The sequence below is a fragment of the Thermobia domestica genome, chromosome 10 (assembly GCF_964235325.1).
Source record: "Thermobia domestica chromosome 10, izTheDome1.hap1.1, whole genome shotgun sequence".
Lineage (NCBI taxonomy): Eukaryota > Metazoa > Arthropoda > Insecta > Zygentoma > Lepismatidae > Thermobia > Thermobia domestica.
In genome coordinates this window covers 200,067,926-200,082,084 of record NC_137463.1, presented here as the reverse complement: position 1 = coordinate 200,082,084, position 14,159 = coordinate 200,067,926, and the positions used below count along the sequence as shown (strand labels likewise).

At 36.3% G+C, this 14,159-nt stretch overlaps 1 protein-coding gene across 1 annotated transcript in view; it reads left to right on the top strand.

Moving 5' to 3' along the window:
* LOC145662927 (suppressor of lurcher protein 1-like) overlaps window positions 1–14,159 on the top strand; it is a 2,696,516-nt gene that overhangs the window by 2,005,771 nt on the left and 676,586 nt on the right. The window contains exon 9 of the mRNA XM_081728947.1: window positions 2,598–2,675. Coding sequence (XP_081585073.1) covers window positions 2,598–2,675 — 78 coding nt within the window. The remainder of the gene's footprint in view (window positions 1–2,597; window positions 2,676–14,159) is intronic.

Here is a 14,159-nt window from a genome sequence, read left to right as displayed (position 1 = left end):
GTATGTACGTTATAAGTTTCTATTGGTTTTCAGTGACAGAAACTTAGCGACTAAACATGCACTTTTAACGCGCATATGCCAATTTTATTCTGCATGAACTGGTAAATTCAACATTTTTATACATATTTCTTTTACTTATACTAGATACTTACATTTCTGAGAAATATCAATTTCTTTAGTTAGAGGAAATATCCTTACTATATGTATTTGAATTAGTATTTCTGAGTGACTTACATATGAAAGTTTCCATGTTTAGGGAAAGGATAATATAAGTTTATAATTGTTTTCTCACATTAATGGTAATATGCGATTTTGACCTTGCCCCTTGGATAGCTTAATTCGGGGTTTTCTTACTTTTTCACATAATGTGCAGCTTATCTCTTTTATTTCTGCTAGACTTAGAATTTGCGTGTTTGCAAGAAGTATCCTGTAGGTTTTGAACCCTTTTTATAAGTGACGTAACTGGATGTAATTTTCAATATGCCCCATAATTCTTGTTCTCTCTTTGTACCAAAAATCCTTCATTTGTGCCAAATTTCAAGTTTCCGTGTCTATAGGAAGTAGCCTATAGGTTTTGAATCAAGTAAAGTAACTGCATGTAATAGTGCCCTTTGTCCCTTATTTTGATCCTTGGAGGGAAAAATTTAAAGTTTTCGAATTTTCCGTTCATTTGTATCACCATTCCTACGATTGTGCAAAATTTCAAAGTTTCCATTCTACAGGAAGTACCGGTATCCTATAGGCTTTGAATCAAATAACGTAACTATAATATAATTCTGCACTTGCACCATATTTCCCCCCTTAGATGTAGATTTCCAGTTTTTGGATTTCCCCCTTTATTTGTGTCACCAATCTCACATTTTCGACAAATTTTGTGTTTTCATGTCTACTCGAAGTACCTTATAGGTTTTGAATAAAGTGACGTAAATGTATGTAATTTTCCCCCGCCACCCGATTTTTCTGCTTGGACGGAAAAATTAACAGTTTTCGGATGGATGTTTCCTTTATTTGCATCACTACGTTGGTGCCAAACTTCAAGTTTCCATGGCTGCTAGAGGTACCCTATATGTTTTGAATCAAGTGACGTAACAAATGTAATTTTCCACAGTACTTTAATTTTTGTCCTTGGTGGAAAACATTTCCAATTATCAAATTTTGTTTGCTTTCTGTGTATTATAAATCCTACGTTTTTGCGAACCCATGCCTACTGGAAAGAACCTTTTAGGTTTTTAATCAGGTAACATAATTATGTAACTTTGGGACGTGCGCCCTAATATTCTTCCTTCGAGGAGTATCTACATTTCCTGTTTTCGGATTTATTTCCACTTTTTTGTATCACATATCCTACATTTGTGGAAAACTTCAAATTCTCTTGTCTACAAGAAGTTCCCTTCAAATCGAGTTGCGTAATTTTGAACTTGTCCACTAATTGTTCTCCTCAAAGGGGGGAGAATGTAAAGTTTCCTATTTTTTTCGCGTTTCTTGTATCACACATGTTACGTTTGTACCAAATTTCAACTTTCCATGGCTACAGGAGTTACAGGCTTCTGAAATTGTCGAAGAATGAATTTTCAAGCTGAATTTTGCCAACATGTTCTAGAGACACTTCTACTTTATCCAAACACAAGTTTCAGAATCATGCAGTAGCAGTGCATCAGTTTCTCCTAAAATACGGAAAATATTCCTGTTATATAGGAAGTAAGCATGTACACAAATGACCACGTATGGGACTACTGAACACTTATCACACGACAATTCGTTTGCGACATGTCGGTATCTCATGGAAGGTGATTTGATATCTGCTCTGCGTGATCTTACATGCCATCCACATGGAAGACAAAGTTCATGCACGCATTAGCTGCGAATGGTAAATGGACTATGGGAGGTATATCTTAGTATCACAGCCATCAAAAAAAAAAAAATAAAATAAAATAAAATAAAAATAAAATAAAATAATAAAAATAAAAAAATAACACAGATCACAAGGAAACCATGTGAAATGAAAGTTTTGCCATGGAGTAGTGAACAACCAGAAAGGTCCAAGTTCATGGCGGACAGTATCACAGGCATTGCACAAACTTTGTTACGAGTGTTTTATCCAGGCATATTTCCAGGAGGAAAAATCCCCTCAGATTTTGGTTTTGACCCCCGGACAAAATTTCCAGAAATAAAGCCTATTTGTTAATGGCTGTACCATACTTGTTCATTTATGCCTACGTCTTATTTCTAGAATTACCAGGAATTATTTCTGCCTTACAAGGAACTCACTTATACTTCGCCATTGAACGATTATAAAACGTCCACTTTTGGATAGAATACATTGCAAGTGTAATTTCGGAAGATGTTTACAGTAATATTCAACTGAAACGTTCATTTTCCCATGATTTCGAAAGTTTGTGACTTCTAAACTACTCATTATCACATATGGATTGATAGACATTTATTATATTGTTTTCATTGATAGAATCAGCTCTTAAAATTTTCATTCCACACTTCATAAAATACTTCATAAACACATATGTATAAACACACTGTATATACATATGCATATATTAACGTTTCTTTTTTGTAATTTTATATATTCGTTTATTTTGTAGAGCCTGATCGGAACAATTACATGAATTCTCCTCACCAAAAGTATTCAGCGGGTTTTGAAGTAGCTGCTAGTGTAACAGGTAAGTACATTTTGAAATTTAATTTAATAATTCCACTTATACCTTTTTAGAAAAATGTCTACACCTTAAATTAATATGAAAAATATTTTCTTGATTGCTTCCAAAATGATCGTAAATCTGTAATGTGAAGATTGTTGTAATGGTAATATTGCGCTAGACACACAAAGTCAATAAAGTTATCGTTTAAATTCTCGACTAATCGCTTGGGTAGTTCTTTATTTTAGCATTCTAATCCATATTTCTACTGTGTGTACATAATCTATATTCCATTATACACACAGTATCAAAAGTCCGGGGTCATAGGCGAGCTCCGTTATGAAAATGAAATCTTTGAGTTTAACGTAATGAACTTAAAAATAATTATTTTTTCTTATTATTTTATAGGCTTTTTACCAATTGTTCTATGTATTTTATTATCATCCTACTCAGTAAACAATTCTTATAATATATCTAGCCATTTATAATTTCTTTGAGTACTAAATTTTTTCCACATGTTTTGTTTAAGAGTTCTGTTAAAACATTTTATGATATGTTGTTTTACGAAGACACATGCTCAAAATGAAGGGCTCAAAATTGAAAAAGTCGCAAAATATTATCTCTCTATGATTTACGGTTCCCGAGATAACTTATAGCTCCTTTAATCTCCCGAAATAGAACCTTTTTGGACAATATCTGGAGAACGGTGGCTAGTTGGCCGGTGGCCACCGGTTACTATTGGGTATGAAAATGTTCACCAGCCTGTCTTAAAGATGAAATACGAGTATGTCCAAAATGACTAAACGTGGACTTGATTTCCTTGTGCACTGAACGTGCTATATGCTACTCGATTTCTATTCGTTCTCTGGTTATTGAGACACGATGATAAAAGTGCACCCAGACCCTTAAAAGATCACACTTTATCTTTATTCATTGCTTTGTATCATTGCGGACTAAATGCTATGGTTCCTTTGGTATTAAAAGTTATTCTTCCTTAGATGTTAGATAATTTTAATTATTCTTTAGGACGCTACGGACATAAAATAGTGATAATTAAGACGCTAATACGTAGTGAAACTGAATTTTATAGCAACAAGTAGTTGTGGAGAGAATGCAAGTCTCCTGCACTTAAATGGTTCAACCGAATGAACTGTTTGGACGAGAAACATGACCTTATTTAAGGAAACTAGAAATCGCTTGTTCATAAAAGTAATATGCATAGTCCATCAGAAACAGTGTATACACATTTTAGAAGATGGTATCTACATATTGTTTTCGAAGTTGCATTGAATTACGTGTCATTAGAACAAGTAGTATGGCACTTCTTCAAAAGATGTCGGTATTCTTGCGACTGTAACATGTGACGTATGACGTATGATAGTGAAACAATATGGCCGGTCGCGCTGGACACTAGAGAAACGGAAATCAATTTTAATGTAATATTTCAAGATAAAAATATCTTGAAGTCTAGTGTCTGTGGGGGGAGGGATTTTGACTGATGTGTAATGTAGGAAATTGACTACGCTGGCAAGGGCGCCGATTCTAGGGGGTCCGTGGGGGCCCAGGCCCCCCAAAGCTCACGTGGACTCCATGTACTTTTATGAATATGTATTTTTTATGTAATTTTATTATTATATGTATTCTTGTATGTATTTTTTATGAATAGGCCCCCAAAGTTACAGAGAAATCGGCCCCGTTGTACGCTGGGTGTCTTCGTGAAGAAAATACATGAATAACAATATCTTCAACATTAACTGTCGCTTGCCTTTGTGATATGTCTGATTGCTACTGGCAACCATTTTGAATACCTTCAGTGGCCGTACAGATGCAGAAAACTTGTATTGTGCTTTACTGTAATGTTATTAAACTTGTAATATATAATTAAGTGTAGCAGTAACTCAGAATACACATATTTCTTTTATGAAAGTCTGTAGAGAACATTCATTTCATTGACTTTATATAACGAGTTGGAGTCGAGTCGAGTTTGGGATTTAGCGTCCCGTTCAATAGCGAAGCTCTATATGACGTGGACATACATATGGGAATTTGAACCATATCAGCTTGCATCGGTAATCGAGCCCGGGTCTTTCCCACCGAAGTTGTGTATACTGACCATATAGATACGAGGGAGCTCCTGAGTATGAAGGGATGCTGCCCTGTCTGTAGCAGCGGAACAATTCCACAACAATTACAGTAATAATAGGATTTAGATTCCTGAATGGCTGCTCTTGAGGGAATTTACAGTCATGTCATCGCTAGAGGCTAAAAGACTAAAGCTTAGCTAATGCAATAATTCATGTATACAGCTTTCTGAAGCTGTTCGAAGATCTCGTCCATTAGCTTATGGCAAAACATTTAAATTTTCATCGATTTGACTTTTCTCTAAAGCTGCCGCTGGGACTCCTTAAACGATTCGAGAGAATTAATTTATTTTCTCATGTGTGTTCTGTATTTAAGTCAAAACAACTTTCGGCACTAGAAGAGATCCTTATAGCCAAACCTACTTTGATCTTTTTCATGTCCACCTTGTATTACTGCTGATAGTTGTCCGCAGTGGGGTATTTACGATTTTGTTTCGGGGGGGGACTTTGCTAACCTTCGGGGGGGGGGGGCTTTGCCTGAAAATGTGAAAATTCTGCAAGATATTTCATATACTTTACTATATGAAGTAAGATTTCGGGGGGCTTAAGCCCGGAAGCCCCATAAATACGCCACTGGTTGTCCGGTAACAGAAGCTCCAGTTCAACAAAATAGCAAAACCTATTTTATTTTTTTACTGTCCATTTTTCATTATTGCTGGTAGATATCTGGTAACATAACTTGTTACGCGAGTATACGTCGCTCACCAATTTAAATTAGCATATGTAATTTAGAGCGAAGTATACATAGTAATAAATAAGCACAACCGCATAGTACATTTGTAATAGAATTAGATTGGTTTCTAAAAAATGATCGAATATGATTTCGACAAGAAACACAATTATAGAGAGACCAGTTTAATTCATAGCAAGAAGTTTATGCAAATTATCTGAGAGTCCTACATTTCTGAAATAGTGAAGTTTAATATATATATATATGACTGCTCTTGTACTACACACTATGTAACGGATAGAATTTACATTCTCTTATTTAGGCCTTGTTATTTGTAAAGCTACATCGCTATCCATTGCATTGTATACACGAATGATAACTTCAGTGATAGTTTATAAGGCGTTATTATTTTCTTACGATTATCATGCACGTGATTGGCCAATCACTTGTTTAGATTGTTGTTATCTTCGTCGGGAGGGGACAGTCAAAGTCAATACTGCAGAAGCTTTATATACTCAGTTCCGTGGAACTTTTTTTAAAAATTAAATTTATGGCTTCTTGGTCTGCAGCAAGCACGTATTTAGGATTTTATTTTGAGGATGCAAAGCATTTCGGGAAGGGGAAGGTCCAAATTCAATAGGAGGATAATTATTGTTAATAAAAATTTTAAAATCAACATTATTGCTACATTTACAGAGAACTCGGAATTTCCTGAGACATACACATTTCTACAACTCACCTCCCTCGTACATCCGTAATCTGTAGGGATATATCTATCTGTTAATCTCTCTCTCTCTCTCTCTCTCTCTCTCTCTCTATATATATATATATATATATATATATATATATATATATATATATATATATATACTAGCAGCGTTCACCCCGCTTCGCTGCGGTCACCCCGGAACGCAATAAACTTTGTTACTTAGATAATTTTTACTTTTTCGCTTTCAAATTGCAGTAAATGTTAAAATTATAGCGCCTGTCATTTATGTTAACCCGCCGAGTCACATGGTCATGCGGGTTGCATATAAATACGTTTATTTTTACCTATGATGAACTAATAACAAAGGATTTGTACGTATGGACACATGAATGGTCAATTATCTCAAGACACTGGTAATTAAAAATTAAAGTGATATGATAAAAACCATCTAGGGTCCAAATCCTAATAACCCCCCAAATTTTGCCTGTTTTCTCTTCTCTGCTAGTTTAATGCATTCTTGGTCGAACCATGGTTTGTTTCTACGTATTTCCGCGTGTCCCAATTTTTCTACTGCTGAACTTTTAATACTATCTCTAATTTCAATCCAAGTATCCTCAACACTAGTGCACTCCGAGTCTTCTAAAACCGAGAATCTATTCGAAACTTCAATCTGGTATTTCTTTCTTACATGGCTCGCTTCTAATTTCTTTAAATTAAATCTCTCCGTTTTCGGACATTGAATATTACCTTTATTGAACGATAACCTCTCCCGTATTATTGCTACTACCAGGTAGTGATCAGTGTCACAATCAGCCCCTCTAAACGACCGGACGTCAATTATGCTAGATTGCCTTCTTCTATCTACTAAAACGTGATCAATTTGATTATGTGTTCTTCCGTCTGGTGATGTCCAAGTGTATTTATGAACGTCGCGATGTGGGAATTTTGTACTTTTTACGATTAGGTTTTTGGATGTTGCAAAGTTCACGAGTCTAACACCGTTGTCATTACTTTCCTTATGCAAACTTTCGTTCCCTATGATCGGTTTGAAAATATCCTCTCGTCCTACCTTCGCATTGAAATCCCCTAATAGAATCTTCATATGGTATCGCGGGAGTTGGTCAAATATCCGTTCCACTTCTTCGTAAAAACTATCTTTTATATCGTCACCCTTATCTTCAGTTGGAGCATGTACATTTAAAACAATAATATCACACCACCGTCCCTTGAGAGTAATAAAAGAAAGTCTGTCAGTAACAAATTCAACCCGTTTAATTGCTGGTAATATTCGTTTGTGAACGAAAAACCCTGTTCCTAACTGGTGATTTTTATTTCCTTCCCCGTAAAAGAACGTAAAATTTCCGGAATTCTCAGACCCATTTCCTTCCCATCTAACTTCCTGAACTCCTACTAGGTCCATCCTGTATTTCTCTAACTCACTCGTAACAGATTTTAACGCGCCTGCCCTATAAAGACTTCTAATATTCCATGTTCCAAATCTCATGTCCATTTTCTTTTGCCGAGGTCGTGCCAAGTTATCAGTCCTTGTCCGAGGCTTTTGTGAATGTTTCTGAACAAGTACCTTTTTTTACAGGATGAGGGTGTTAGCCTTACCCAAACCCCCAAGCTGGAGGACCACTCCTAATCGTCTGTCCGCGACTGCTTATTCAGTATATTCGCAGCTAACCTCTATATCTAGAGGCCTTCTCCTCGATCCGCAACCTGAGGACGCGCCATGCCGTGGTGACAGGAACCCACGTTACACGGTATATATATATATATATATATATATATATATATATATATATATATATATATATATATATATATATATGTATGTCTGTGTGTGTATGTGTGTGTGTGTGTGTGTGTGTGTGTATATAAAAGCGAAACTGGCGTTAATTACTTCTTCTGAGTAATATTCGTAATTATAATTAGCCATATTATGGCAATGTTGCTCATTAGCAACGAGGACTGTGAAAATCCCAGTTCTTTTAAAGAAGAAGAACTAGTCCAGTAGCATTTATCGGGTAAAATTGGATTTTATTAAAGTTTGTACGTACATTTAGAGTGTATTTCTACTTAAAATATCACTTAATTATTTATGCTCTACTGTACACATTTGGAGCAAAACTATGAAGCTCCCTTCTTGCACAAAGATAATCCGTAAAGACCCATCCGCGTTTTGTGAGACACGCTTTGCATTTGACATTCGCTTATTTTTCTATTTCTAGAAAGGAGGAAGTACGCAATTTTGTAGAATAACAAAGAGGATAATGCTATATAATATAGAACAGGAATAAAAGTGCCTTACTACACTCAGAATTCAAAGGCCAGCTTGTGTGACTGAATATTCTTTTAACTTCCTGCAAAATATACTAGACAAGTGAAAGGATAGTACTTCAAGTCAGGAGCCAAAGAGGATGGAAAGCGGTCTTATTAATCTGTTTGGGACAAATGTGTCACGCACCGTCGTACTATCAATTATCGTAGAACCTACATATGTCCTTGCTTCAGTTATTTTTTTTTTTTTTGGAATGGGGCGTCTTATGTCCAATGAGTATAACATTATAGCAAAATGAATTTTCTGCTATTTTCGCTTAACGATATAGGACGATGACGTCACTTCAAGTTTGAACTTGAAATTAAGTCACGTGTCTTGGAAAAGCATAGAAATACAGTATTTCTGGCTTTGCTTCGCAGAAGAAGAAGAAGAAGTGGAAGTCTAACGTATTTTTGGTCAGTATTTTAGGTCCACAGTTTACGCGCACATGTTAAGAAACGAACATTACAATGTTTTCGTACTTCCCCATTTCCCTCCATACACCCACAACATTTTATATGATTTAGTTCTAAACCTAACAAAGAAATACTTTAGCTGCTATTTGTTTGTTGCAATTTTATAAGCTAACGGTAATTGGATGGTGTAATTTGAATGTAATGCGTTGTATATTGAAAGGATAAGACTGCTGGATTCGCTTCTCCGATAGTATCTCATTCGTATTGTCAAACAGGATTTTCTCTAGGTATTACAACAAAACTTCATATACGCATTAAGGGTAGAATATTTAAAAATAGATTATATTTAGGTATCTGTAGCCAGTACTGCTCTAGAAGAACACAACATTTTTAGAAATAGAAGGAAAAACCCCTATTTATCCCAAATTTTCCTTTTTCGTACGTTATAAACACATGGCCATGGTACGTACCATTTGAAAGTTTATTTCATTCGGAAGAAAATAACGTATTAACTATGATAATTGGATAAATAGTGCTGTGTTTGGAAACGTTTATTTTATATATCCTTCTTTTTCCTATTTGGCGGGTGGGTGTGTTAGTGTTTTGGAGAAATCATATTTGAAAGTTCAAATATAGATCCAAAAATCCTGTTTGACATAAGTCCAAAAAAGCAGTCTTGTTAACATGAAGAGCCACAACTGTTAATTATAATCCCAAAACCGGATTTTGGTTTTATGTCTGAACTTTCAAATATGATTTCTCTAAAACACTAATTTTTGATTTAACGCACTTTACACACTCACCCGCCATTTATATATGAAATTTGGTATTGTCAAACTGGATTGACAAATGTTTTTCCTCCTTAACCATAGTAGATACAGCAATGAAACTTTGTACACGCATTACGCATAGACATCAATATTTTTTCAACGTACTATATATAATGTTAGAATTTCTGTAGTCAAGACCTCTTCAGAAGGGCAGTAAATTTTATAAAAGGGATTTTGGAGGGTTCATCTCCGTATTTTGCCCCAAATTCACCTTCTTTCATATGTCATACACAAATGCGCATAATAGAAATTGAAAGCTTGATATATTCGATAACGATGTAGCAGCGACGATACATGAATGAATAGTACTGAAACAGTAGCTACTGAACTTAAAGGCAAGATTTTCCTCAAAAAATACGAGAATCTCAAAGGGTTAACTGTATTTAAAAATAAAATGTTGTTTCTTTAGAAGAATTTAAATTTTGGATTTTTTATTTAAATTTCATTTTCAGTTCCCAATTTCCCGATCTCCTTAATACAACAATTTTTCGTTTTTCTGTAATTACCCAGGTATATTGTTGAGAAAATATAGATAGGTCTTTAGCAATTTCCGATTTTAAGTGAAGTGATTGTATTGTCTTTGATTCAAACCATTTCATTTCAAAAACAACCACAAACAAAGAAACAAAAATAATAAAACAAAGTTTGATTTGTGAATTTGTAATTATCATAAGGGAAGACTTCGTTAGCTTTTAAATTTAACTCTTTTTCATTTGTTTATGTGGAATTACCGAATTTAATGTTGAAGAATCCGTTTTTCTTAAGTGGGTCATTTTCGATTTGCACTTAACTGACACATGGAAAAAGACATTTTATTATTTTTTTGTACTAATACGGAGTATGTACTAGGAAAACAAAGGGAATGTAGTCCCTTTGCTTTTTGTCCCTGATTACAGTTGAACATCGTTACAGTAAATTTGATCGAGTGGAAATTAAATTCATTATGCATGAACTTCCAAAAATTTTTTTAAAAATGATATTCTGTACTGGAGACCTTTTTCCGATAAATACATATTTAAAACCAATTCTGGAACTCAGAAGTGCAATTGAAGAAAGTTATTATATTAAGATTACCATTTCAATTCAACTTTTGAAGTATAATTTTGAAGATAGCTTATTCTGCTTTTTATGAGGGTTTTACCCAATTAACCCCAGCGGATTATTTGGACTCTGGAAAATTCCAACCGCCCTGCTAATAATTCATGAACAGCTACAATAGTTTATGGTAATGTAACTTGGAAACAAACATCCTGTATTTTGTATCTAAAATACAAAAAACAAATCATTAAAATTTACCAATCATGGGCAGAAACACGCGTTTCAATCATTAAAGCAAACCAAAACATTTTAACGGGAACTTCTCAATACTTGTGAGTTAAAGGATTAAATTTCTTTATTTTGGATTAGGTTTGAAATTTGGAGGCCGCGGTGGCTCAGTAGTAGAGCGTTCACCTCTGGTGCTTGACGTCCCGGGTTCGATCCCAGCCCTCACCAAGTGAACTTTGTGGTGGACAAACACCGTGTGCGTGGGTTTCCTCAGAGTTCTCCCGTTTCCTACCACTTTCTTCTTTCCACCATTTCATTCATTACTCATCATCACCGTCTCCTTTAGCCTAATCTTCATAAACGTGAGACGTAAAATTCAAAGATTTCATTTCATTTCATTTTTCTTTTTTCCCGGTTTGAAATTTGTAAACGGTAAATGGACAGTGGAGTATATCCCTAGACTTTGACTAAAACTTCGCGGCTAGATACTAGTTTAATTTATATGAAACAGTAAGTTATCGGAAAACAATTTCAGTTTAATATTGTCATGTTCCTCACTGATGACGTTATAGCGATTATGAAGAGATTTTCCATGTTATTCAATCCATGACAATCCATGTTAATCAAAGAGGATATCATAGAATGTATCTGCAAAGCTCATTAAAACATTGATGATTATCTGACATTTGTTATCGTGTCCAAGATACTGTACCTGTCTGTCTGAGAAAGAAATAATTATACTACTTGGGACTGTAGTGTACTATTTACGTAAGAGAAATTACAGTTCTTCCACAACTTGAAAATTCAGGCATGTATTAGTATACTAAAGTGTAACTTTTTTTATTTCATAATTCAGTTACCCCACTCAACTTTGAAAACTGAGATATTGGTTTGTTTACTGTTTTCACATCGATTTTGAAAGTAGATATATATATACAGATGGTGATCAGAAAAATGGAAACACCTGTAATTGGCAACACGTCAGATGTATGGGTTGGCAGTGGTGTCGTGGTGCCCGCAGCGCCGGACCGCTGGAGGTGGTGTGTAGGTCGGTCTCCATACTACGTCAGGCTCAGTGGAACAGCAGTGTCCAGTGGCTGCAGCAGACGGACGTAGTGTAAAATGGGGGACCTCTCAGATTTTCAAAGAGGGCAAATTGTTGGTGCGCGGTTATATGGAGTGAGTGTGACGGCAGTGGCTACTGTGTTAGGTGTGTCGCGTGGGACAGTGTCGAAGGTGATGACGATCTACACAACACACGGGAAAACCACATCAGGGAAGCGGAACAGTGGGCGGAAGAAAATCATGAGTGACAGGTCACGCCGGATATTAAAGCGCATTGTCACGCAGAACCGTCGTGCCACTGCGGAGCAAGTGACGGAGGAACTCAATCAGCACTTCCTTCACCCTGTTTCGACAATCACAGTCCGCCGCGAATTACATGACATGAACTTACTGTGTCGTGTTGCATGGGCCAAACCGCTCATCAGGGACCATAACGCTTTCGCACTCCCCAAATGGTGCCGCGACCATGCAACTTGGACCGTTGAGGACTGGAAACGTGTGATATGGTCGGATGACTCATACTTCACCCTATTCCCAACCATGGGCCGTGTTTATGTGTGGAGAAATCCCAAAGAAGCTTATAATCTGCAGTGTCTCCGCCCAACTGTGAAACATGGCGGCGGCTCGGTGATTCTGAGGGCCGCCATATCATGGTTTTCATTGGGTCATGTGGCCACACTTAGCGGACGAATCACTGCCAACGATTATTTCGCAATTTTAGGAGACCACTTGCATCCTATGGTCCGGATGTTGTTCCCGGACAATGACGCCATCTTCCAGGATGATAATGCACCCATTCACACAGCTGGCGTTGTTGCAGCGTGGTATGAGGAACATCGGGATGAAGTTCAACACCTCCCCTGGCCCGCCCAATCCCCAGATCTCAACATAATTGAACATCTGTGGTCCGTCTTGGAAACACGACTCCGGCGACGATTTCCACCTCCATCCTCTCTCACAGAACTGGCCGATGCCCTGCACGAGGAATGGTGTAAAATTCCACTTGCTACCATTCACGACCTCTATGCCTCCATCCCACGTCGCATCAAGGCTGTTCTGAAGGCGAACGGTGGCCCGACACCACACTAATCTGGTAAGTTGCAATATCGTTCAGGTGTTTCCATTTTTCTGATCACCATCTGTATATATTCTTTTCTATTTCTGTCTGACAATTTAAGGTTTCGAGGAGGATTCAGAAAACTCAACTGGTATATTAGATTACATGAACTGTAACGATTAATTTGTGTAAGAAATGACAATTTTCACTGACTCTTAAAAGGTTTACATGCATAAAGTAATTATTTATGAAGAAAAGGTTTAAAAGGTTTCCACGTAGATTTAAAACTCCACTGAGGGATATCTTGTATTAGTTGTTGTTTAACTTTTAATTCTGTTTGGCAAATGGAACGTTTGAAACACAAGGATGTAAAGTAAAATGACCAAGTTTATGAACAAATGGGACATAAAGTTTGTTCGGTTCGTCTAAAATGCATAGAAATGAAAATTTTTGAGTTTAACGTCCCGCGACTATGCCCATTAGATTAAGAGAAATGGGTGATTGAGGCAAGTTAATGCTAATGGAAGAATTGGTGGAATGAGAATTTGCGAAGAAACGGGAATACCCCGAGAAAATCCACGGACACGATGTTGTCCACCAAAAACTTACGTGGCCAGGGATCGAACCACGGATTTCACGCACCAGAGGTAAGTTCTCTACCACTGAGACACTTTTCTTATTTTAAAAGATCAAATAATCATTTCTCAGTTTCCTGAGCATCCAAGTTTTCTTCGTTCAGGTTTTTTTTTAAATCTTTACCAAAGTTGAGAGGGACACGAACACAAACATATCCAGAAAAGTCAAATTTCCAAATTCTCTCCTATCAGGAATCAAACCCGAGACACGTACAGTAAAGGCGCAAGCACTAGACCAGCGGAAAGAGCTTCCACTGTGCCCCTTAAGTATATAGAAGAGTTAACACCATCATGAAAACATTATAAGATTTAGGCCTATTTACATTGTTTAAGTATACATATATTTTAAGCTGTGAAAGGAGCTTCAAATTGACATCTTATAAATAAACAACAATT